At 39.6% G+C, this 25,508-nt stretch overlaps 2 protein-coding genes across 2 annotated transcripts; both read right to left on the bottom strand.

The window, feature by feature from the left end:
• Nucleotides 1-1,898: 1,898 nt before the first annotated feature.
• On the bottom strand, nucleotides 1,899-12,856 carry LOC103176199 (S-arrestin-like). Its single transcript, XM_042339246.1, has 15 exons — nucleotides 12,740-12,856; nucleotides 12,098-12,158; nucleotides 11,347-11,391; nucleotides 10,430-10,629; nucleotides 10,281-10,340; nucleotides 9,673-9,746; nucleotides 9,318-9,453; nucleotides 8,755-8,839; nucleotides 7,554-7,626; nucleotides 6,068-6,205; nucleotides 5,447-5,524; nucleotides 4,210-4,233; nucleotides 2,851-2,909; nucleotides 2,539-2,545; nucleotides 1,899-1,989 (listed from the first exon to the last, which is right to left on the bottom strand). The coding sequence occupies exons 1-15, from the start codon at nucleotides 12,854-12,856 to the stop codon at nucleotides 1,899-1,901; spliced, it is 1,248 nt and encodes a 415-aa protein (XP_042195180.1).
• Nucleotides 12,857-20,211: 7,355 nt separating this feature from the next.
• LOC103176198 (otolin-1-like) lies at nucleotides 20,212-24,678 on the bottom strand. The gene is made up of 3 exons (XM_007889605.2): nucleotides 24,432-24,678; nucleotides 21,396-21,404; nucleotides 20,212-21,110 (listed from the first exon to the last, which is right to left on the bottom strand). The coding sequence occupies exons 1-3, from the start codon at nucleotides 24,676-24,678 to the stop codon at nucleotides 20,212-20,214; spliced, it is 1,155 nt and encodes a 384-aa protein (XP_007887796.2).
• Nucleotides 24,679-25,508: the final 830 nt, after the last annotated feature.

The following is a 25,508-nucleotide window of genomic DNA, read 5'->3' as shown; positions in this document are numbered from 1 at the left end:
ATTGTGCACAGCAGTGTCCCATAAACAGTCATGGAGTGAATGACCAAATGTTTTTTTTTGGGGTGGATTATTACCCCCGAAAGCATTCTGCCCATCAGCGAACAACTGGGTGGCTACTTACTGCTAGGTAAACATATACCCCATTAAGTGCTTTCCTCCTAACATGAATGGTGCGATATCAAATGCAATTATTGTAAGAACATAAGAATTAGGAGCAGGAGTAGGTCATTCCGCCCCTCGAGCCTGCCCCACCATTCGATAAGATCATGGCTGATCTTCAGACCTAACTCTAATTACCTGCCCTATCCCCATATCCCTTAATCCCTCTATTTTTAAAAAAATCTATCAGTCTCAGCCTTGAAGATGTTCAAGGAACATCTACAGCCTCCTGGGGTAGTGAATTCCATAAATTCGCTATCCTCTGAGTGAAGAAATGTTTCCTCAATTCTGTTCGAAAAGGCTGACCCTTAATTTTAAGACTGTGACCCCTGGTTATAGATTCTCCTACTGGGGAAACAGTCCCTCAGTGTCTACTTTATCCAGCCCTTTAAGAATCTTATGTGTTTCAATAAGATCTCCCCTAATTCTTCTGTACTCTAGAAAATATAGCCCTAGTTTATTCAGCCTAACCTCATAGGTCAGTCCCTTCATCCCAGGAACTAACCTAATGAATCTACGCTGCACCCCCTCGAGGGCAAGTATGTCCTTTTTTAAATAAGGAGACCAAAACTGCACACAATACTCTAGGTGCGGTCTCACCAAGGCAGTATACAGTTGCAGCAAGACTATCACTAATCTATTAAATGTCTCAAAGTGCTTCACAAAGTGTAGTGATATCATATTTTGTTGGAGAACACACCAGCCAATTTGTACACAACGATGTCCAACAAACAGGGATAAGTCAATGTCCAGTTTTATTTGGGCAATTGTTGGCAAGGCCACCAGGAAAAAGAGATAGAGTTTAGACTAGTCAGCTTTCAGTGTGAATAATAAACATTGAAAGCAAATATTTCTATATTTTTTTTATTTTATTCTTATCTCTAAACGTAGACACTAAAAGCAGCTTCAAATTGACTTTAATGGTCACCTCCCTTCCCCTCCCTTCCTTTCTCCCCCCCCCACCCCGACCCCAGCTCGGGTCTGAAATGCTGTACACTGTCCAGTTCCTTTGGACGTCCTCCCGACGTTAAAGGCGCTATACAAATGTAATCTTGTTGTTGCTATTAATATAGATATGATGAATCAATAACTCTCAGCCAACAGTCTTTGAAACAACTGAACTGCTATGGAAGTGTTCCAATCAAGAACAGTGGATGGTACTAGCTATGTGTCTTGTGCTGGCTTGACTGACTGAGCCAAAAGTCTCCGCTACCTGGCCGGTGAGCTGGCTGCGTTTGAATGGAGATTTTAGACTTGACTCTCTCCCTTATCGGTCAGTGCTGAGACAGGTCAAAATACTATCTGTGCCCTTTCAATCTATTCCATTGTATTTCAGTTGGTGCATATCAGTGTCTCCGACACAGCACATTTCCCCTCCCACTTCCCTCATTTGCATTCCTCCTAAGGTTTATTCAGTAACAAAAGTGAAGTTGCTCCTCTGGGAAGTCCTCGCATTCCAATTTAAAATTCAATCTTATATTACATTTTGCATTAACTGACTAGTGTCCTCTAAGTGATAGGCTGGAGTCTGTTGCCCATAAGTATCACTGATATCGTTGCCTGTTCCTAACTGGTGCTGTGACAACTTACACTTAGCATCAAATCTCTATCCACCGTAGGATTTGAAACAATTCTTTCCATTAAACATCCATGTGTCACGTCGTTTTTTTCTAAATGGATAGCTAGATTCTAAAGGGGCAGCCAGCATTCTGCAAGGAGGGTTATGTATCTCAGTCATTTTAAGGTGATTCCTCTCCATCCTTCAGATCTTCCGTTACAGCCATTGGGCGTCTCTGACCGAAATCCTCAAACTGGATCTCATCGTCGTCCCTGAGAATGGAAAGTCAGCAGCACATAAACCGAAAGCAGCTATAATGATCAAGCTATCAAATGGCCTGTGTAAAAGAGCTTAACAAACAGTCTGTAGACAGCATACAGGTGTGGTCATCGGGTGTGCACAGGTGTGAACATTGGGATAAAATGGCAAAGTGGCATGAAGAAAGTAAGTGGAATTTATTTCAATGGCAAATGTGTTATTTCTTTTTTGGGTTCAGCAAATGTTTTGGTTCAAACAAAAAATTAGCTGGAGTTAGATTAGAAGATCAGCCATGATTGAATGGCGGGACAGGCTCGAAGGGCAGAATGCCTACTCCTGCTCCTACATGTTATGATAAAAAATAGTTTTGCCCACAAATACAGAATCAATTCACTTTACAATATACTCTATGAAGCGCTTTGAGACATCTCAATGACATGATAAGGCGCAATATCAAAATGCAAGGATTATTATTAGTATTGTTATAATAACGGCTCAAAATTACAGCTCCGCCTTTCATCACTGCAAAGGAAATGCTCAATCAAGTAAATACGGGTTCTTACATGTCTCCTATCAGATGATCCATGTCAGCAAGAGAAGAGCCAAAGAAAAGGGAGAGAAAGAAAAGATGAAAAAAACGCATAGATTAGTGATAGTTCGAGGAACCGAACATGCACTTTTAACAGCTTTTTTGCAGAATTTTGTGCTCATCAAAGTAAACAATATTGGTACAGGGAAAAGGAAAACCTTTACATTTAAGTCAGCAGCCAACACTCCAAGGCTAAGTGCAGTATTTAGTCAGACAATGATTGTATTAGAAGCCAACTGTACTCTAATTCAGAAAGCCTTACCCAACTTTTCCACTAGATACTTACCAGTTTGTGTTTGTGGATTGGGATTCATGAGCAGGAATGGAATCTCCACTGCAACATCACTGCACATAAGCACATAAAAAAAGGACTAAACAAATTACAGTTCAGAAGCCTTCAAATACACATTCAAGTGAAGGGGAGGGTTTCGAGAACAACAAGGATGATTTTATAACTTAGAGCTGATAATGCAGACTGAAATGAATATAGTCCATGGGGTTGGGGTTGCTACCTGTGGACGGAGGTAGTATTGGAGATATGGGGATTGATGCTTTTTTTGGTTATTTGACTTTTGAGGTTAGGAAATCTCAATTAATTTTGCCCAGGACACAATTTTCTATGGACTGCAGAGGGAGGAAGTTGATGGGCCAAATACCCTTTTCTTGTTACTTCCTTATGTTTGTTCATCGTAGAGCAATTTCAAGAAACGCACGTGAATTCATGAGTAATTTTTTTTAGCTCTCCTTGAGGAATTGAGCTAATCCAGCATTCAGCAAATTCAAACATAGCGTTCTATTTTATGTCACAGCATTATTTGGATGATGCTTTGCATTGCCTAGGGCATCCGTTGCAATAAAGTTGCCCTGGTTACTGCTGTTTTGTACCTGATGATTAGAAAAATACAGGGCAATAATAATATATGAGGAGGGGGCACGATTCCTGTGTAATACACAGAAACAGTTCCTGGTCCCTCTTATATACTCGTGTAGGTTACTATCTCCTTTATACACACAGTGGAAGTGGGGAAGAATGTTGCTATTTCTCCATAATATATTGCACAATCATAGCCACTTCCTGGAGTGGAACTGTATGATGTTAAGATTTTTAATGGTTAAGTACCCTGTAGAGAGAAGTATATGACTTGAGGGGATTGTGTATGTGTGTGAGAGGGGAAGATGCAGGTTATGATACCAAAAAAAAATACCATTTAGAAAATGGGATTGGCCATGCAGAACATAATGTTCTTTTGTAGTCTCATCCCTGTGTACCTAAATCAACGCAAGAAAAACATTTGGCTTCTAATGAGTGCTAAGTGCCTACAAATACACTGTCACTCCATTATATAGTAAATTCTGTGAGGTGGTTTGAGACATCCTCCCAATGTTGCACTCCGAGATGCTGTTCCGCATGAAGGGCACTATATAAATGCAAGTTGTTGTTGATTTGAAAGCCGTTTTACAAGGATTATTTTGCAGAAGCCACATTTTCAACAATCTGAATGTCTCTTGTTTTATTCTCTGTTCGAGGCGCTCACCAAATAGCATTCCATTTGAACATCTGCTCTGATAAACTCATCAAATGTGCACACAAGTAATTATTGTATAGATTCCAAACACCACAATTTTCAATGACCTAAATGCTTACCTGAACATAATGTCACCCAACATTCTGCAAAGTAAGCAAAGGCAAAATCTAAATTAGAAATACAGAGATTAATAATATTGTGCTCCTGATCAAATTTGTAAATTAAATGAATTAAACTATTTTAAGAGGTCATCTGTGGCAATAAAGTTGCCCTGGTCACTGCTGTGTTGTAGTTGATGATTAGAAAAATACAGGGCAATAATAATATACGAGGAGGGGGACACGATTCCTGGTCCTTCTTGTCTACTCGGGTAGGTTACTATCTCTTTTACACACACAGTGGAAGTGGGGAAGAATGTTGATATTTCTCAATAATATATTGCACAATCATAGCCACTTCCAGGAGTGTAACTGTAGGATGTTAGCATTTTAATGGTTAAATACCCTGTAGAGGGTACAATGAGGGTACTTGTTTCCGTTATAATCTATGGCGCTGACATTTCATCCGGACTCAAGTTCAAATCCAGTCTAAATATATACATTATTTTGAGCGACACAAATACATAAAGTAAATGAAATGAATAGTAAAACTAAGCTGGTCAGAGTATTGTGGAGATAAAGTTCAACCCACCAATGGCTACCTCTGTTTTATCCTATGGAATGTATAACTCAAATATTCACTTGTGCTGGGTTCTTTGCACTCCTTCATTGAGACTCCTTTTTAATTATTTTTCACTTTATCTTTTCCCTGGGTTGCCTCACCTAGTCCCAGGCCTGGGCTAACACCATTCTGCAATTGGCTACTGGCACCCACATGAACTTAGATAGAGAGACTGTGGGTTCCAATCAATGGCGATTTCTAAAGGAATTTCTTGATAAAGAAACAAGAAATATGTCACCACATCAGTCACATCGCACACGGCAGCTCTGCTTTGACCCAATCTACTTTTTAAAATGAGTTCCCATGGGTCGACGTGATGTAATTTAGTTACCACTTGGAATCTATTAAGGAATCAAATTAGAAATCATTGCATTTTATATCCCTGGGCATTTGATCCGCTTCCCTCTCTGTTAGTCTTCCCAGTCTATGACTGAGACGGTTCTGATTGGTAACTCTCCATACGGACAAAAGTGACCTTAAACTCTCTCTGATGGCATCAACCAATTGGCTAGTCAATGAACTTTTAGAGCACAGGTAGAATATAACTTTATTGTGGCAGACAAGTCATATTGAAAAATTGCTTTTTCTGGGAAAGCTGAAAGGAAGAAGGGGGAAGGATTTGCAGGTGACACTCACCCTGACACTACCAACTTCACCTTCACTTTGTAGGAGACGAGAATTCCCCAAACTTCCCTTTCAATTCCTTCCTTTAAGCTGGAAATAGAAAATAGGGTTAGACTGTGAGCATTGTGGGGAAGACCTAGGTAACGACTTGATTAAGAAATGACCTTTTTTTTATTTTTAAACAAATAATCCACAGTTTATGTCAAAGGTTTAATGGTGGCCGTCTATTAATCAGGGAACCATAAAGTAGGTGTCTGGCAACATCTTTTACACAGAAGAGTTTGAGCTTGTGAGTGAGAGTAGACTTCAGACAATGATTTCCAGAGACAGTTTTTTTGGGGGGCAGTGGGGACAGAGCACATTCTTTGTAATATTTATTAGATATTACATTTGATAATCTTAAAAATTCAATTGAATCCAACTGCTTTCCAACAGTTATAAATACAAAGCAAAGAGAAATTTGTTTGCTATAATAGTCATCTTCTGTCTCAGGTGCCACTGCTCTGGTCCTTTCAATGTTATTCATTTCATTAGTGATTGCCTAGTTAAGGAATGCCTTTTTAATTTAATCAGGAAAACATTAAACTGCAATACTCAACATGGCCAGTGGACAGTTAAACCTTCATCCCTTACATGGTGGAAGAAGCCAATTGGGTGTCCTCATCTTTGATCTTCCCATCCAGAGCTACTCCATGCTTTTCGCGGTTGTTCTCAATCAATGGCAAGAGCGTGTACTCCTGTTTGTGTTTGCTACCTGGAGCAATCTGTTCACTAAACAGAAAAACAGTTATAAATAGAACCAAAATGTGTCATTCAGACTTAAAATTCTAGTCTTTATGAAGCAAGGGCAGGTAAGGATCTCTCTCTATTCAATGGAGTGCTATTGGGAATTCTTCACAGGTTAGCAGAAAGCTCCCCTATTCCTAGTTTAGACATGTGGAACAGACAAATAACTTCAAACAAACACAGTTAACACTTAATAGTTAACTACTTGAAGAAAGGATTTGAGAAATTTCAAGTTGCGAACTTGATTTAGGTATAGACTGAGATCAAATACTGCAAACTGTGCAAGGAGGTAGAGGAACAACACATCTGTATTGAATGTGGACATGCCAAGATAGATCACTGTTTGGGAATTTTACTGAATAGTGAGAAGGAAAGAATGCTTACACAGAACATTCCTTCAGATTTTTGAATGGATGGGTGTCTTGGTGGAAATTGATCATGGTTAATGTGAGTTTGATAGGCTGACTGGTCCTTCTCGTTTCATGCCTCCTTATGTTCTTAAATGTTAGTATATTTAAAATGTAATAGCCCGGGATATTTAATGGGCACTACACTAAAATACTTCTTTTTTTTTACCTTCACCCCTCTCCCACCCCTCCACATTCACAAAAAACATGGAAATTCACTGAACTTAATATGTAGAAAAAAATCTTTGAATTTTTTTTTGAGAGATTTACCAGTGAGTCAAGACTTGAAAAGTAAATTTTGTTAACTGGCAGTTAATGTGGATTTAGGAAAGGGAGGTTCCTGTTTTAGCAAGCTGGACAGTTTTGTATTTGTTACTGACAAGGTTTGTTGAATTTTACTGCGTTTATAATCTAAAAATAATCCTTGCATTTGGTGTAGCGCTTCTCACTACTTCTCGACGTCTCAAAGCGCTTCACAGAATAGTCTGTAAAGTGAATTGACCGTATATTTGTGGGCGAAATGCGGCAGCCAATTGCGCACAGCAGCGTCCCACAAACAGTCGTGGATTGAAAATGACCAATTTATTATTATTTTTTGTTTTGGAGGGATTATTATTAGGCTCTGTGTGGACTAAGGAAACTTGCCCAAGGTTTCTCTCTGCCTGGAATTGAACCCAGGTGTCTCGCTTGCAAGGCGAGTGCTCTAACCACTGAGCTAAAGGACTCCACATGGCGTTTTTAGAACTCTTTTGACATCTGCACATTGACTGGCCAGAGAACACATGAGGCCCACAGCAACCCTGGCGGTTACTGCCTCCTCTGGAGATGGAATGAAGAATGTACTGGTGACCACCACAACAGGCAGCACCTCCACCTCATTTAGCTTCCAAGCTGTAGTATTAGTGATGATGTTCCGGTTTACTTACTTCACTTCATGCATAGCCAAAGTCTGGGAGTACTTGTCATTGGAGTACAGTACCACATTGGCAATCTGTTCAACTGACAGTTAAGAGAATACATGTGACCAACTCAGCAACAACAATAACAACAACTTGCATTTATCTCCACACCCTCCACACAGGGTAGCGTCTCAGAGCACTTAAACTCTGAGTGTGGCAAAGCATAAGTATTATATGATGAGTATGAATTTCTTTATCTTTACAAAGCAAAAACAGGAAGAATAGCACCTGACAGACAGCACCTGACAAGGCTCACTTCTGCACACATGTTAGACACCATAGACTACAAGCAATATGAATTTGCCAGGTCTTTGATAGCTGAGATTAGGCTTACGTAGCTCTGGTATTTGACATAAGGACATAACAGCATGGAGTTAGACAGTCTGATAATAATAATAATAATCCTTGCATTTGATATAGCGCTTTTCACGTCGGGAGGACGTCCCAAAGCGCTTCACAGAACACACTGTAAAGTGAATTGACTGTGTATTTGTGGGCGAACGCAGCAGTCAATTGCACACAGCAATGTCCCACAAACAGTCGTTGGATTGAAAATGACCAATTTTTATTATTGTTTTTGGTTTTGGAGGGATTATTATTAGACTCTGTGTGGAGTAAGGAAACTTGCCCAAGGTTTCGCCCTCTGCCTGGAATTGAACCCAGGTCTCTCACTTGCAAAGTGAGTGCTCTAACCACTGAGCTACAGGACTCCACCGAAACTCATATAGGAACAGCATGTGCCTGCCTAGTAGAATCATCCTGACCATAGAAACCTATAAACAGTAGGAGGCCATTATATAGTGTCAATGTTCCAATGAAGCCATTCCAATAATCCAAATCTCTGTGAAACTATATAATTAGCAGTAAAGTGAGTTAAACACAGCATAACTTTCAAGAAGCTTTGAACTGTAGTTACTGTGTCTCTGAAGTGCTAGTAATTATCTTTGTTCTACTGATTTTTTTCTGCTGGATTTACACTGGACTACAGATCACCTGCACTACAACATCTCTGTCCCTGTAATAATGTAGAATGACTTGGGTTTGGAAGGCTTCCCTCGGCCTACCTAGCATAACATTGGAATTGGTTCATTTTAAGTGGTCACTGAAATTGAAAAAGCGATTTAAAAAAAAACAGTTTTGTCTCTTAGGATGCAGTTCTTGTCCTTACCAGTTATTTTAATTTTCTTCACAGTCTTGTTAGAATAATTCATTACATCAACACTGACCTGAATGGGTTCATTGTGATAGTAAATCTGTAAGAGAGGACATCACATGCTCAGTTCCAAGGTTTCTCAATTCAATTAGTTTGCACTGACCCTGGGTTAGGTAGAGAGGTGTGCTGTCTGTAGGAAGTGATACTTGGAAAGTCTTCTGGCACATTGTCCTTTCATCTGTGCGCCTGAGCTCACGCCCAACCCAGCCACATGCAAACTCAACAACAAAAGATGAGAACTGTCTGTGATTCAGCACAGATTTCAGAATAGTGAACTGTGCGATGGGTCAGATACACTGCATAATATCAAACTAGACTTGATGCAGCAATGTGTTCCAATTCATGGAGTGACCTTCAGGAAAATGGCCTGAGTTTGGGCTCACTTACCATATACCATTTAATAGAGAAAAGATTGCTGTAAATTCTAAGCAAGAAATAGCTGCAATGCAAAATATTTGGTTTTCATTGCTTGAGTAAAACACTCTGAAGGCAGTCAGTGTTGTCCTATGGTCACTCACCTCTTTGTCAAGTGAGACTTCCAGGTGGATAGGCTCATCGGACATGAGAAAATGTCTGATTGTCTTTGCCATTGGATGAAACGTTGGTTTATCTGGAGCAAACTGCACCTTACGGATAACCAGATTCACAGAACTCCTAGGGAAAGAAGCAATTGAGAAAATGTATCAGCAGGGACTGACTTGAATATTATATAGGTCCTATGTCAAGATATTAACTTCAGAAGTATGAAAAGGGTTTCAAAGGAGGAATGTCTGTTGGGCAAAGCAACAAAATGTCCGAGGACTGGAAACCAACTCTTTGGTAGCATAGTATCTGATCCATAACTTAAACCAATGAGAAGGAACATTCATTTACCTTTTAGAGATTTTCTCATCGATGCTCAGGCTTTTTGCACAGAACGCAAGAATTTGAAAGTCAACACCACAGCACTGCAGAGAAAACAGAAGAAAACTGTCCTGAACAGAGTAGAAAGGGACCAGATTATTGTTCAGTACTATTTACTATTATTATTTAAGGTGTCGAGAAAGTTATTAATAGTAATAACAATTCTTGCATTTGATACAGTGCCTTACCACATTACTGAGACATCTCAAAGCGCTTCACAGAATATACCGTAAAGTGAATTAACTATATTTTCTGGGTGAAATGTTGAGTGTGGAGATGGGCTCATAATGAGAGTTCTAGAGACGAGTTAATGTTCAGTGTATTGAGAAGGATTAATGGTAAGTGTGTTGCGATGGGATAATGTTGAGAGTCAGGAGATGGGTTAATATTTAAAATAAAGAGATGGATGTATGAATGGCTTTTGGTCCTAACTTATTGAATTGTGTTTTTATCACCAATGCTCGATCTTATAATTTTATAGCATTTTGTTCTATTATTTTACATGTGTTGAAGTAAATCAGAGTTATGTATACTAGTTGTGTGTTCCCTCTGCCAGCTGTGTTTGTTGATGGTGTTACCTTGTCAAGGTTTTTTAGGCCGACCTGTAAGGTTATCGAGCAAGGCAGGTAGTCTGGGAACTGTTGAGAGTAAAAACAGAAATGTTAATGGTGCCAGAGGATCTCGGAGAATACAGTACAGTGGGTTTTACCCAAGAAGGGAGAATTACCTGAAAATTGAATGGATAAGCATTATCTCCAAATTTCTTTATCAGACGTTCCTGCATCTTAGTTTGTGTTTTGGGTTTTCCTTCTGGGGGTGGGGGGTAAATCTGGATAACCTTCACAAATAAATCTCTCTGGAACTTTAAACCACAGACTTCCATATCTTCAGGCCCATAGCGGAAAGCACAGACCAGCCTGCAATAAACTGAAACAGAAGAGTAAGCATTGAATTGGTCTCCCCAGAAAGCAAGATTCATTAGTCTACTTGTAAGAAGAGAGTCTCACTAATCTTGTGTTTGTCTGATTTTAGATTTGTTTGTGAATCAGTTTTGAGGTTTGTATACATTGGTGGTTCAATGCCACAATGTGATGACTTCTAGTGCTTAAGGATCTGTTTAACAACAGTATTTGAGCTTACAGGGTTACATACAGTTTGAGATGAACAAAACCTTTATGAAGCACAACAATTTCTGGATTGCTGAGCTTGTACGGAGAGAATATTTTGTGTGGTTTGAAGGAGGCCAAGTTTGAAGTGTCGAGATTTGGGAATGCCCTCCAGTTTACTGCAGTTAGTACGAGGCAACGGGAGGACAGGGGTCGATAATAGGGTAGGTTTTATATGGCTTGTAGAAGGAGTAGGATTGATGGCTGAACGGACATCCTTTCAACTTATTGCTTTGTATTATGTCCATGAGCTGACTGAGACAGCTGACTGGCTCAGTGTGGGCCGACAATCGAAATGTGGAAAAGAACTTTCACACTTACACCACCGAGCCAGTCCAAATCACACAGATAGAAAAACCAGAAAAACGTTTGGCTTTTACATAAACTGAAAAACATATGAATTCAAGAGGTCCTAACTGAAGGTTTCATGCTTGGCAGCTATTTCAGAAGGGCTTGTGAATAAAGCTGAATTGCCTACCTTTCTTGGACTTTATGTAGCCGGTGTCCAACACCAGAACGCCATCTGCAGAGAGACCAGCCAAGATGAGTCATCAAAACTCTACCCAGCCTCACCTTTCCCTGGAGTTTTGCATTCTACCTTTGTACGGAGGGTTACTGTGCTTTATACCTGCCAGGGTAACAAATTATTTGTGGTATTATATCTACATCTCGTCTACTGACCTGTACCTATAGTGAGTATAATGTGCACTGCTTGTATAGTATATACAGTGAAGTAAAAGTGAGTACAGTACTTATGTCATTTACTTCCCTCGTGCCCTCCATTCCACCATCGGTGGGCTCGCTTTCAGCTACTATCCCCCGAACCTCTGAAACACTCTCCCTCAATCCCTCCGCCTTCCCCACTCCCTCCCCATCTTCAGGCCATGCCTGAAGACCTTCCTCTTCGACCTCTCCCCAACTGGGTAGCTGCCCTGCATGAAGGGGGTTATATAAATGCAGGTTGTTGTTACGATTCAGTTCTTGTTGTGTACAGTGGGGTCTACAATTTGGTATTTGCATTGGGATTCAAAGAGAATTCATCAATATCAAATCCTTACAGGAACTATATGTACATCGCACAGATGGATTGGAACGGTCTAACAGACTAATGGGCTCAGGAAGCAACATGTTGGGGAATCGCTCCTACGATGGTAACAAATTATTTTTGGACCCAAACTGTAGTAATCTCTGATACCAACCAGCAGCATCTCTCAGGACTTCATACTTACCCACAGGGTCAGCGTGAGTGACATGATCCACAAAGTCTCTCTTTCCCAAGTAAATAGCAATCTGTGAAAGAGAATATGCTGTTATAACATCCTTTAAACTGGTGAAGAGGGAGACAGTGATATGGAATTATATCAGTGGGCTATTTAAATATTGGTACTGTATGCCTCAGCTCCGATTACTGCTAGAAAGGCTTTTGCTGACTTTCCATGTACTTCTGGATCAGATTTATTGGAGCTCAATGTAATCTGTCATTATTCCAGTTAAGGATTACTTCTGTTTGTGTTTACACCAGGTAGTGATTCCCTTACTCTGTGTTTACACCAGTTAGGAGTTCCTTACTGTTTAATTTATTTCAGTGCTATATTTATGTGCTTTATTGATGTATTCAAGTAAAATAGATTAAACCACATTAGAATAGAAACAGCAGAATACATTCCCAGGAGAGTACTCTCTAAGTTACCTGACCTGCTTCTTACTTTTAACATCTCCAAGTATGGCAGTATATTTTTCTTGCTCTAGCTGTCTATGAATAATGTGTACTAGTTCCATATAATATAGTTCATGTTCTGTCAGCATCCTGCCTGGATGGAATAGATAGAAAGAACAGGATAGAAGGAGAGAGATGAAGTGAACATACTCACCGACTTGTCACGGGATGTCTTTTTGTAAACAACATTCTTGGGAGCTGGGATTGGAGGGTTGATCTTAGCAATGACCAGACTGGGAACTGGGTTCTTCATAACCGTGGAATTACTCATCTTCTCAAGTGCAAAGTGATAGAATCGGGATAGTCACCTGGAGGTCAATGAAGCTGAAAGGACAAAAATTACACAACTAATAGCCCTCTTGCAAAGAGCATTCTGAATGGACAGAGGCGGTTAAGTGGAGTGTATACATATGTAATTTGGTTGTTGTTGTTGAGGTACAGGTCAGCCATAATCTTATAGAATGGTGGAATAGGCTTGAGGGGCTGAATGGCCTACTCTTGTTCCTATATCCCTATGAACACAGAATTGGAACGTTCCTTTTGTAAAATATTTGCTATGTCACTCAGTAGTTTCCCTTAAACTGTTTAAAACTTCCTTTATCCCGCCATTCTTATTCCCATAGTGGTCACATTAAAGATCATTGTCATCAGACAATTGTTTTAATTTTAACTTCATATTTTCATCTTGTATAATAATAATAATCCTTGCATTTTTGATGTAACGCTTTTCACGTCGGGCGGACGTCCCAAAGCGCTTCACAGAACACACTGTAAAGTGAATTGACTGTATATTTGTGGGCGAACGCGGCAGCCAATTGCGCACAGCAATGTCCCACAAACAGTCGTGGATTGAAAATGACCAATTTTATTATTGTTTTTGGTTTTGGAGGGATTATTATTAGGCTCTGTGTGGAGTAAGGAAACTTGCCCAAGGTTTCGCCCTCTGCCTGGAATTGAACTCAGGTCTCTCGCTTGCAAAGCAAGTGCTCTAACCACTGAGCTACAGGACTCCACGATTTTCGGATCCCTCATTAATTTACTGTGAGAAGCTAATGACAGAAGTGGCTTATCCAATTTAATAAAGAGGGGCAGAGGCATAAACTAAACCTTGATATAAAGCCAATGGGTTATTTTACTCTTCCCACCATCAGTATGGTGATAAACTTCTCACTATTGTTAAGGTGATGAACAGCAGATATTGGTGAGAACCATCTGTATGAGGGTGGTTGACAACTTACAGAAAAATTTAGCATGTGTGGGAGGAATTTGAGAAAGATCTGTTACCAGGTATGAGGAGAATGTTACGTATGGTATCAGGCCTGTACATGAAACGGTAGCATTTATTTGAAATAGACTATCCTTCACAGTGAGTAGCAGCAGTAGTGGAATAGTACTGAGAATAAAGTTGTGTAGTGTACTAATCTTTACTTATCCTCTCTATGTCAGTGAATACTACCCCAGCTTTTACCCTTTCAACTAGATCCTCTCATCCCTCGTATCATCCTTATGAATCCACTCCATGGTTCCGATATCCTTTCACCGCAAAATTATTTCAGGCCAAATTTATCTATTGACTTTGAAAGTGTTTCTCACTATGATGCATATGAAAAACATTTTCCTATATATTTGATCTATTTTTATGGAGTCCAGTAGCATAGTAGTTAGCGTGCTCACCTCACAAGCGAGAGGACCTGGGTTTGATTCCTGGACGGGGCGAAATCTTAGGCTGGTTTGCTTATTCCACTTACCTCTGTTTACCCAGCAGTAAGTTGGAACCCGGTTGTTAGTTGATTGGATCTTAAGAAATTGTAAGGAACTGCTGGCCACAATTACCCCCACAACAACAACAAGATTGCATTTGTATAGCGCCTTTCACGTCGGGAGAACGTCCCAAGGCGCTGGACAAAGTACACACAAAAAATACAGTCAACTCCAAATTATTCAGTGAAGCGTATTGAGGCGTCTCAATGATGTGATAAGGCACTATACCAAATGCAGGGATTAAGTATTATCATTATTATTTTATTATTATTATGAATGTTCATTTTCTGCTACACCTTATGCTTCCACATGGCATCAGCCACCTTTCCACTTCCCTGCCATCTGACTGTTCAGCGCTTTGGGACATCCTCCCGATGTGAAAGGCGCTCTATAAATGTAATTTTGTTGTTGTTGTTACAGTTGTTGCAAACATTTTTTAATACTGACGGTGAATCCTTCAGAAAGACATGAATTCTTAGCAAGTCCACAATCGCAAATGAATTTTCCAAATGCGTCCAATCAATTGAATTCACGATTCTATCATTAATTCAAAGAAGCATATTAAAAAAGATACATTAAAATCAAAAGGTGAACACTTTCATGATTTCCCTAGAACTATTTACTTGCCAAATTTAAAAGCGGTTGACAAATGTGTTGACAAAACCGATAATTGACCTGAGCATTGTTCAACAGTGATAACTAGGCTGATTCAAAATAGAATGTAAAAGTTAGTCAGGGTACCTCAAATAGTTGTCTTCAACAATTGTACAATGAGAGAGAAAGCAACTCCCCAGGATGTTGGAGGGTTTGAAGAAATTTTCTACAATCACTTTTTCCTACAGCAGATTGTTGCAAAAGCTTCGCTCGATCAATCCTGTCAGCAAACCTTTGTCTCGGAAGAGGGGGAGGTATAATAAAACCTCTAAAAGCTTCAGGTTAACTGTTGCACCACTCTGTAATCAGTGTACGTACTATCACCCTGAGCAGATTAGAGCATATGATTACAAAACAATGTCAGCAAATTCTCACCAAGGTTATAACTGTCCACGTAATGAGACTTTACTAATCATATATACTGTAATCTGCTGAAATAACAGATTTTCAACATTTCATATAACCCCTTTATTGCCCTTGGATCTTAATGAATGGATATATTACAAGGGATTTTAGTTGTATAGATTTCAAATCCCTGTCTTTTGTGCACTTCCATCTTCTTACTCTGTTAAATCTCATTTGGTTGATGGATAATTCTGTACTTTAAAGTGTATTTTTAATGCCGAGCTGACAGCTGTTGAGACTGTTGCTTCATGTCCCTCTCATTTATTTCCACATCTATTAGTTTTGTGATGCTCAATGATGGAGTTCTTTAGCTCAGTTCAATTCCCGGCAGGGCAAAACATTGGGCAAATTTCCTCACTCCACATACCTCTGTTTACCTAGCAGTAAGTAGGAACCTGGTTGTTAGTAGATTGGCAGATGGCTTTTCCGGGAGTAATAATTCCTTCCAAAAAGAAAATTGGTCACTTCAATCCACTACTGTTTGTGGGACACTGCTGTGCACAATTGGCTGCCGCGTTTCACCCACAAAATATACAGTCAATTCACTTTACAGTATATTCTATGAAGCACTTTGAGACGTCTCAAAGACATGATAAGGTGCTATATCAAATGCAAGGATTATTATTATTATTATGATAATGTTGGATATTCCACCTTTTCTGGGAGATTGCGTCACTCTATGGAGACGTGTTTTGTAGGTGGACGGTCTTTCCCCAGAGATACCAACTGGGAAACTTCATCATGTATTGTTTTGCTGCTGTTGTTTGCTGCTTCCTTCCATCACATCTCCAGATCAGAGCAAAGTTTGAATTCAACATCCAAAGATGGGAAGTCAGAATATTTTCTCGTCAGTAGGTACCAGTGAATACATGCATTGAAAGAACTTGACCCCTTTGAGCAGAGTGTTGCGGAAGCTGCATCCTTATTCAGAGAGACACAGGTCCACTTACAGAATCAGCTTATACACTGTTGCAGGTGAAGATTGGTCACCAAAAATCTGCAATAATTGATGGAATACAACAATCTGTGTCCAGCGTGGAATACAGTAAAATTCCATCAGGTGATGATGAATGTTCTTTATTTTTCATGTTTTGATTCTCTATCAATTGAGCCCGAGCTGATCTACCGGTCTCCACTTTCTGCTGCTATGTTTGGTGTAATATATATATTTGGATGTGGTCTCTTTCTCATTGTGTGCTAGCCATCTTGAAACACCCACAATGATGGCTGTCAGAATAAAGTGGTGTATTAGTTGTGTAGATCTCAGCAGAAATCTTGATACATTCAAAAATGGCGAAAATTCTGAAATCTTCACCAAGCTATCATAAGAACATAAGAACATTAGAAATAGGAGCATGAGTAGGCCACCTGGCCCCTTGAGCCTGCCCCGCCATTTAATAAGATCATGGCTGATCTTCTAACCTAATTCCATTGACCCGCCCTTTTCCCATATCTCTTAATCCCTTTAGTTTTTAAAAATCTAACCTGCTAAATTATTCTTACCTAGCTGTTTTATACTATCATATAGCTATCCATTACCTCATTGATCCACAGCAGTACACCAGCACACACTCTGCGTACCCCAAGATGTGGCTCTTGGCAACCTGTGCCCAATACATTCTGCAATTAGATAAGCAGGGTGCCACCCTCTGGGAGAGAGTTTATAATCCCATTCCAGACAAAGGAAAATTGGCAGATGTAAACGGCATAAATATGTGGAGCTCTCAGTCTGGTTTGAACAGTGTTAAGCATGGGGATTCGTTTATGTATGTGTCAAACCCTCAGATAACCAAATAAAATACTGAATAGAGCTACCACTCTTTCACTGTTTCATATTGAATGGGGCTATTTGCTGTAGTTTAACTGCAACAGCAAAATTATTTTAGGAATTAGATGGCTCATCGGTGAGTATAGTCTAGTTTATGACGTAAACTTGCAAGAAAGATTATCTGCCTAATCCAGTGGTTAATCTCTATCTACATGTCTCATCATTGTTTGTATTACAAAGGTCAGCAAGATTCACTTGTGAATTAAAATGGGCACCATCTTCATCAACAAGGCAAGCTTTGGCAAATCTTGAATGTAATCTAATGGAATAATTGCAAATACACTCCGATGTCACAGACTTGGGAGGAGATAGTGATGGGATGACACTCAGATCCTTTCCATCCACAAATTAAACAAGACCATTTCATGTCAAAATTACTTTAACACGTGTACATTTATATCATTTGCTCATTGATACAACTTGCTTATAGTGCGTTCATAATTCAAAGAATCATAGAATCATAGAATCGTACAGCACAAAAAGAGGCCATTCAGCCCATCGAGTTTGTGCCGGCTCTTTGAATAGATGTTACATTTTGTTCTCCCAACCCTTCCTGCGTCTCTACATTACTTTTACTACTGTATTCTGGAAAAAGTGACTCGCTCTAATCAGCCTGGGCTGTGGAGCAAGGCTAGGGAAGTCTAGGAAGTGGTAGCAATTATGTAGAACAACAAAAAGATTACATTTGTATAGCGCCTTTCACGTCGGGAGGACGTCCCAAGGCGCTGAACAGAATACAGCATTTCAGACCCGAGCTGGGCTTGGGGGTGTAAGAGAGGGGAGGGGAATGGGCGTGGCCGATGGCATGGTCGAAGAGGAGGGTCTTGAGGTGGGACTTGAAGGAGGCTAAGGAGGGGGCAAGGCGGAGTGACTGGAGAATGGAATTCCAGAGGTTGGGGGCAGAGTGGCTGAAGGCTCTCCTGCCAATGGTGGGGCAGGTGGGTTAGGGGCTGTGGAACAGGCCGGAGCCGGCTGAGCAGAAGGAACAGGCGGGTTGGTAGGGGGTTAGGAGGTCGCAGAGGTAGGGTGGGGCGAGGCCTTGGAGGGCTTTATATGTGAGGACCAGGCCGACAAGCAGGGCGTTTACATAGTCGAGCCTGGAGGTGATGAAGGTATTAACAAGAGTTTCAGTGGCCAGAAGGGTGAGGTAGTGGCGGAGTCGGGCGATGTTACGGAGGTGAGGGAAGGCAGAGCGGGTCATAGCTTGAATGTGGGGGAGAAAAGACAGTTGAGGGTCGAACAAGACACCTAGGTTCCTGACTGGCTTGGTGAGTTGTAGTGTGCGACTGCTAGTTCTTATTGAAGTTCCAGAATTCTGTCAGATCTTTCTCAGCACTTGCAAGTGATAACGCCCATCACCATCTTCCCCTGGTTAACCCAGTTAGTACTGTGAAAACATACGGGAGTAGAAGGCTTTATCATTCATGAGTTGTGATTCCTATTTATGTATCATTTCAGAGCATCCAGAATTTGTCAGATTGCTAAATACAACTTTAATTTCGAAGCTGGCTTTCAGTAAGCTATTTCAGAGCTAAAGAAAAAAAAACTAAGCCTGAATTTTAAAAATTTTTAATTTTTAAAATTTTTTAAAAATTTAAGAAAAAGGATACTTTAAAGTGTTACATAGATACGGACCCAGGTGTAATTCCTTCCTAGAGGTGTGTTATTATTCAGGGTCCTAATACAACAGTTTCTCTGGATTACTACATTATAAAGGGAAATATGATTTGGCTGATGCACAGCAAAGAGCCTGATTTATAGTTTCCACAGTATAAATCACATCAGATGGGTGCAGTGACTCAGCTTCTCTTGTGCGTCGCAGTGCCAATGCAATTTAACATAAATAACATTTAGGTACTGCTTTTCCTGTGAGGACTCCCACAGAAAGGAATGGTGTCAGTTAAACAGAAATTAAAAGTCCAACCAACCTTATTTTTCTCCTCCCTCCTCCTCCAATTATTTTCCCAAAGCACCAGTCAGTCTTTGGCACCTCACCCACATGTCTGTTCTTCGTGGGTGGGACAGACAGAGTATTGGCAGGGTCTTTAACCCCAGAAAGTGTCCCAGCCAAGGTCAGTGCTGTGCTCATCAACTTTTCAATGGATCTCTGAATTATTTTTGCTCTGTCTAACCCAGGAAATTAAGGTCAATTGTACATCTCCTCTTCACATTCAACTGATTTCAGTACAGATCTTCAGTCCCGTGTTAGTGAAAAGAAGTAGTTGGGGAGCAGAAAAGAAAACTATGAAAACATTTAAAATGAATAAGATTTGTGCATTCCCCACCCCAAATAAACAGAAAATGATACCACATATGTTTTAATATTTTATTCTAAACAAAATATCTTTCTAAATACCAAGTACATTCATATGAAAACATGTTTTAGATAAACTGCAAGACCATACTTCCTAAACATATGGATAATTGGATGTCAGAACGGTACATTAGAATTGATGACTTCTGTCCATCTACACCTTTTTTCTAAATGGAGCTAACCAGTAAACAACATCGAGCACAGCTGGTAGGCAAAGTGCCTCAAAAGTAGCCTGAATGGAATCACGTCAAAGAGCTAGCAGTTACTGCCAGATAGCATATCATCAGCATATCTCAAATATGTTTTCCTTTGAGATTTACAAAAGCAAGCAAGCATAGGGCAGGAATAGTTGGTGTTGCTCAGATTTGGAGTGAAAGAATTCAAAGAAATAATTATTATGTTTTAAGATTCCTAATTAAAGTGAGATGTAACACCTTCCTTGCCGTGTAAATATCTAAAGGACTAAAATGCCTTAACTTATGACTTTGCAGCATATTTCAATCAATACGTTAATATTTGGGGGGGAAATAGTTAAGCCTAAATGGTAATTACAAATGATACTGTGACTGCAACAGATGAGAGGCTATTTCAGTATTGAAATTGATGGATTTGTCCCATTGAACCCTGGGTTAAGGGAGATTAAAGGGTGTTTATCATAAGGATTTCATTTACCAAAACCATCTTCATTAAAATAACTGGTAGTGTCATCATAATAATAATCAAACGCCCTGGAAACAACCTGGTTACAGCTATCGGGATATAATAAGAAGCCACTGAATGTGCTGTCAGTTTCTGAACTTGCATACATTCCATTATCAATGGAATCCTTGACCTGTAGCCAAATCTTGTCCCCACCAGCAAGGTATAGCACTATCATTTGAGAGGCCTGATCTTTGGTAGCAATGTTAGCAGTTTTAACAAGTGTTTCACGATTTTTAAATAGTGCCATTTGAATGGGATGTTTGGATATTGACAAATGATAACTAAATACATAAGTGCCATTAACTGGTGCTGTGTATACTCCAACTCCGGGATTAAAATGTTTTTGATTGTTATAGAAAACGTTCCTGAAAGGAATTGGGTAATATGGATTTGGAAAGCCATCTCCTATAGCTCGAGCAGCAGAGAAAGCAGACTGGACTGTAGGAGAACAAGGACCAGGATCTCCTATCTCACCCATGACACCTTTTTCACCCATATCCCCTTTCTCACCTTGAACACCCTGTGGCCCCATGTTTCCTTGGGGTCCAACATCACCAACATTTCCAGGTTCACCTTTTTCTCCATCTACACAGTCACAGATACCTTGCATTCCTTGGTCACCTTTTAGTCCTTTACCTCCTTCATCACCTTTTGATCCAGCAATTCCTTGTTCACCTTGACTACCAGGTTGCCCATCAATTCCAGGTTCACCCTTGACTCCCATTGGACCAGCTAGTCCAACATTGCCTTTCTCACCCGTATCTCCTTTATCACTAATACAGTCAGATGGACATTGACCATCCATTCCTGGAGGTCCTTGTCTTCCTGGAGATCCACCGTTACCATCAGTTCCTTTGTCACCTGAAATTGGAAATAATTGAAGAATTAGCTTATTAGCAGATGCTGGTCAAGGCATATGTTCTGCACAGAAGGGAACCATATGATACCTATTTTTCTAAATTGCCCATTTTTAATCATCCTAAATTCCAACTTTTTTCCTACACCCTTAATGTGTCAAAATGCAAGTTACCTCCAGCCTACACACATAATAAACTAAACCTTTCACTGATTTACCTTTAGGTCCTCGAAAGCCTCTAATTCCTTGAGTCCCTTTGAGTCCAAATCTGCCTCTTCCCCCCCGAGTACCTTTTTGCCCTAGAAGTAGAAGCAAACAAAATAGTCAGATTATGTGCAACACATTCTGAATATAACAAGCTGCTTTCAAATAGGATATGTTTTTATCAGGTACTAACATTTCATATGCACGAGCTAAGCACTAGAGAAATCATATGAAGGAAACATTTGTTACATAAGAGCAGACAATTTATTTGAATTTGGTACTGAAAGAGTGTCATAAACTATTGATGCATTAGTAATGAATCTCTGAATGTTGCCTAGTGTCTTATTTTGTATAATTTTTTGTGATTAGAGAATTTAAGGCATCTAATTTGCAAGCTATAATATTCGCCAAATGGTATTAACCTGAATGATAGAGTAAATGACCAAATGTTTGTAGTAAAGATATAGAAATTTGTGTTGTCACTAAGATAAATCCATGACATGTTGACTATTCTGTGAGGGGTACATTAAAAAAAATCATTACTATATTTACAACATCATGAATGTTATAGTTGCTTCCTAAGCCTGAGAGCCATACATCACTGCTCTGACGCTTTCAAAAGGAAGTTCTTGTCCCAGGCTAACACATCCAAAAGATAATGCATTGAATATGTTTGTTAATTTCTGTCAGTAAGTGCAATTCAATTGGTTTCTAAACAAAAATATATTTTAGGATTAGATGGTACTCTATAACCATGTGGCCAAGAGGGCAGTAACATGATTGAAGTCAGCAATTTACTGCAAGGCGAATGGGGAATGCAGACCTATATCCAATCATTCTTTAGTTAAGGTGAAATAAACTTTCAGAGTTTGTCATCATGGCTTTTAACAGAAGGCTTGTGACTAAAACTGTGGTATATCATGAAATGGTTCAGATTCTTGTGAACAGCAGGTAATCTACAATGCATATTGTATATCACCTTTAATTTTTGTGATTGTTTATTACAATGTATGGAGAACAAAAAGAGGTAATAGGTGCAGACCTTTCATTCCTGTAAAGCCCCTAGGACCTCGATACCCTAATCTTCCAGTGCTTCCTTTCTTGCCACGATAGCCTGGTCTTCCTGCCATACAAACAAAGTACGATGATGAGTTTATTCACTTCAAGAAAGTGGAGTGCATGGCTCCATAAAAACACATGGGTAATTTTGAAGCCAGATTTCTATTACAATAAATCTCAAATAAGTCGTATCAGTTGGGACCATACATTTAATATGCCTTATGCAAAGCATGAGTTATGTCAAATCTGTATAGAATATAAATTTATTTTAAGACTGCAGAACTATTGACTGAATTCAATAATTTGTGCAAATTCTGAAACTCCAAGCAAATAGAGTAAATTTAGACCCAGGTAGTATTTCTCCCTGTAAAGAGTATGAATTATATTGTAAACTCACGTGCTCAAAACGAATAGAATCTTTACCTGCAGTATTAATGGAACTGAAGACTGCAGAGCAAAGGACACAAATTGGCAGTCTCATTGGTACAACTCATGTTGTCAATTCATAACATGTCTACAACCTGAGAGGTGCCTCTCAACCCAACAACCTTGTATGAACATTCCTACAGTAGTCGTCATTTTAATATGTTGATTTATGGATTTTTATTCATATTTAGTTGCACAATTCATTATGAAATCGGCTGAATAGGAAAAAGTTATGTTTATAGAGAGGAGTAAACCCGCATTTAATGAGCCATGACAATGTGAGGGTGGAAAACTACTGTGGAGAGATGTACAATTTCAGGAATGTAAGGCAAGACGTGTGAAACCCAACTTTAATTAGCAGGAACTCAGCAGAATACACAATTGCAGGTTTAACATGGAGTTTATTTTAAAACATGGTGTCTGTGCATAAATATATGTATGTCTTTCACAATTGGATTGCAAGTTCACCTATCCTAATATCTATTTCTAATGTTACACTATTATTCCATTAATGATGGAAATTGTTGCTATTTACTATGAAACAAACATTACAAAGTGTTGCCTGAGCCGGCATAAATCCTGAGCATTTCAATGCCTCTCTATAAAAACAACATACAAATGTAATACCACATGTTCTGGATGTGTGCAATTATGCATCATGCACTGAACTCTTAAATCAAGTGTTGGGCTTTTTTTTTACCAGCCAATAGAATGAGGAGCAGAAATGTAAATCAGGCTTACTGCTACACATTACTCTACTGCTGGAAACAAAGTTACCTTGCTTCGAATTATAATGAACGTTTGTTACGTACAAGTATTGGTGTTGCATACTGGCCCATGTCCGAGCCTAGATCATCCCAATATTAAAATTGTATTTAGTTGAATATCTTAATAGGAATCTTTGTGGAGTCCTGTAGCTCAGTAGTTAGAGCACTCGCTTTGCAAGCGAGAGACCTGAGTTCAATTCCAGGCAGAGGGCGAAACCTTGGGCAAGTTTCCTTACTCCACACAGAGCCTAATAATAATCCCTCCAAAACCAAAAACAATAATAAATTGGTCATTTTCAATCTACGACTGTTTGTGGGACATTGCTGTGCGCAATTGGCGGCCGCGTTCGCCCACAAATATACAGTCAATTCACTTTACAGTGTGTTCTGTGAAGCGCTTTGGGACGTCCTCCCGACGTGAAAAGCGCTATATCAAATGCAAGGATTATTATTATTATTATTAACGTGGTTCAGTCGAATTCTTTGGGGTTGGGTTCACCTATAATTTTAAACAAAAGAGCACAGAGTAGAACATAATGTCCTTTTACATCTTTGTCATTCTTCTTAATATTTAATACTTGATAGTGACAAAGTTTACACGTCTCCTTGTAGTGTTTGTGATGAGTTCATCATTCAGTTTGGGAAATGTGATAATATGTGTCTATAATTCCAGTGCACAAACCAGCTTGTGACACCAGCATCAGCCAACTTGTGGCATGATCCAAAACCCATACTCGCAGCCTGCCCAAACATTACATAATTCACTCACAGGAAAGTCATTCAAACCTAAAAAGGTTAATTCAACCACAATTCCTGTTCAAGACTCGCATTTATTAACAAATTCATTGTTGATTACTTCTGATATTGTACCTGGTGGTCCTCTGTCTCCCTTATCTCCTTGGGGTCCATCACTCCCTTTTGGCCCTCTGCAGTGCATGCAGACACAGTATGATGGCACCATGTCCGTACTGTAAGGGTACTCTTGATCGGGAACGGGACACAGATTGTATTCGAAAGCCGGATCTGAGAAATCACGGGATTTTGGTATGGTATCATTGTCAGGAGACTGAGCTTCCGCTAACAAGAACACAGACAGTAGTGCCACAACATGCAGCATTGTAACACCCATTTACAAACCTGGTGGAGAGAAAATCCAGAACTAATTATTTATAGCACAATCATTGTGACATAAAGACCAAACACATTAGATATAATATATTGAGCAAATTTGTTATCCAAGAAAAACTATTGTTGAAAATTAACTGGTAATCCTGCAGCACTGCCCAGGTCATGTACTTTCGATGATTGAACTGTACCTTATTTACTCTCTGCCTAAAAGTAAGACAAATAGGAATAGTTTATTCCACTGTGTTCATTTATTATCCTATTCATCCATCCCTCCCTCTGCACGCTCTATAGGATGGCCAAATAATAATAATTCTTGTATTTGATGTAGCACTTCATTCCATCAAAATGTATTCAAGTGCTTCACAATAATTACTGTTAAGTATAGTGACTGCATTTTTGTAGGTGACCCCAGCATCCAATTGGTCTCAAACAATGTCCCAAAATAGCCAGGAGGTGAAAGACCAATTTAACTAGAGGATTTGTTATTTAGGACATTGGGAGAAATTCTCTTCTCTTTTGAAATAGCCGAAGATAGGCAAACAAGACCTCAGATTAACATCTCATCCGAAGGATGGCACCTCTGGCAATGAAACACTCCTCAACACTGCACTGGTCAGTCAACCATGAGTTCCAAATTCCCAACATGGGACTTGAACCTACAACCTCCTGACCCAAAAGCAAGCATGCTAGAACTGAGCCAAGCTGACACTAAAGGCTTTTTTTCTGGCTCCTTGCTTTCTTGCTTTTATCCATGTACTGCCAATATGCTGGGTACTCAGAAAAGCTTGATAATAATAATCCTTGCATTTGATATAGTGC

This window comes from Callorhinchus milii, unplaced genomic scaffold (genome assembly GCF_018977255.1).
Source record: "Callorhinchus milii isolate IMCB2004 unplaced genomic scaffold, IMCB_Cmil_1.0 Scaffold11, whole genome shotgun sequence".
Taxonomy (NCBI): domain Eukaryota; kingdom Metazoa; phylum Chordata; class Chondrichthyes; order Chimaeriformes; family Callorhinchidae; genus Callorhinchus; species Callorhinchus milii.
The sequence above is the reverse complement of the archived record's forward strand: the minus strand, read 5'-3'. Positions and strand labels throughout refer to the sequence as shown.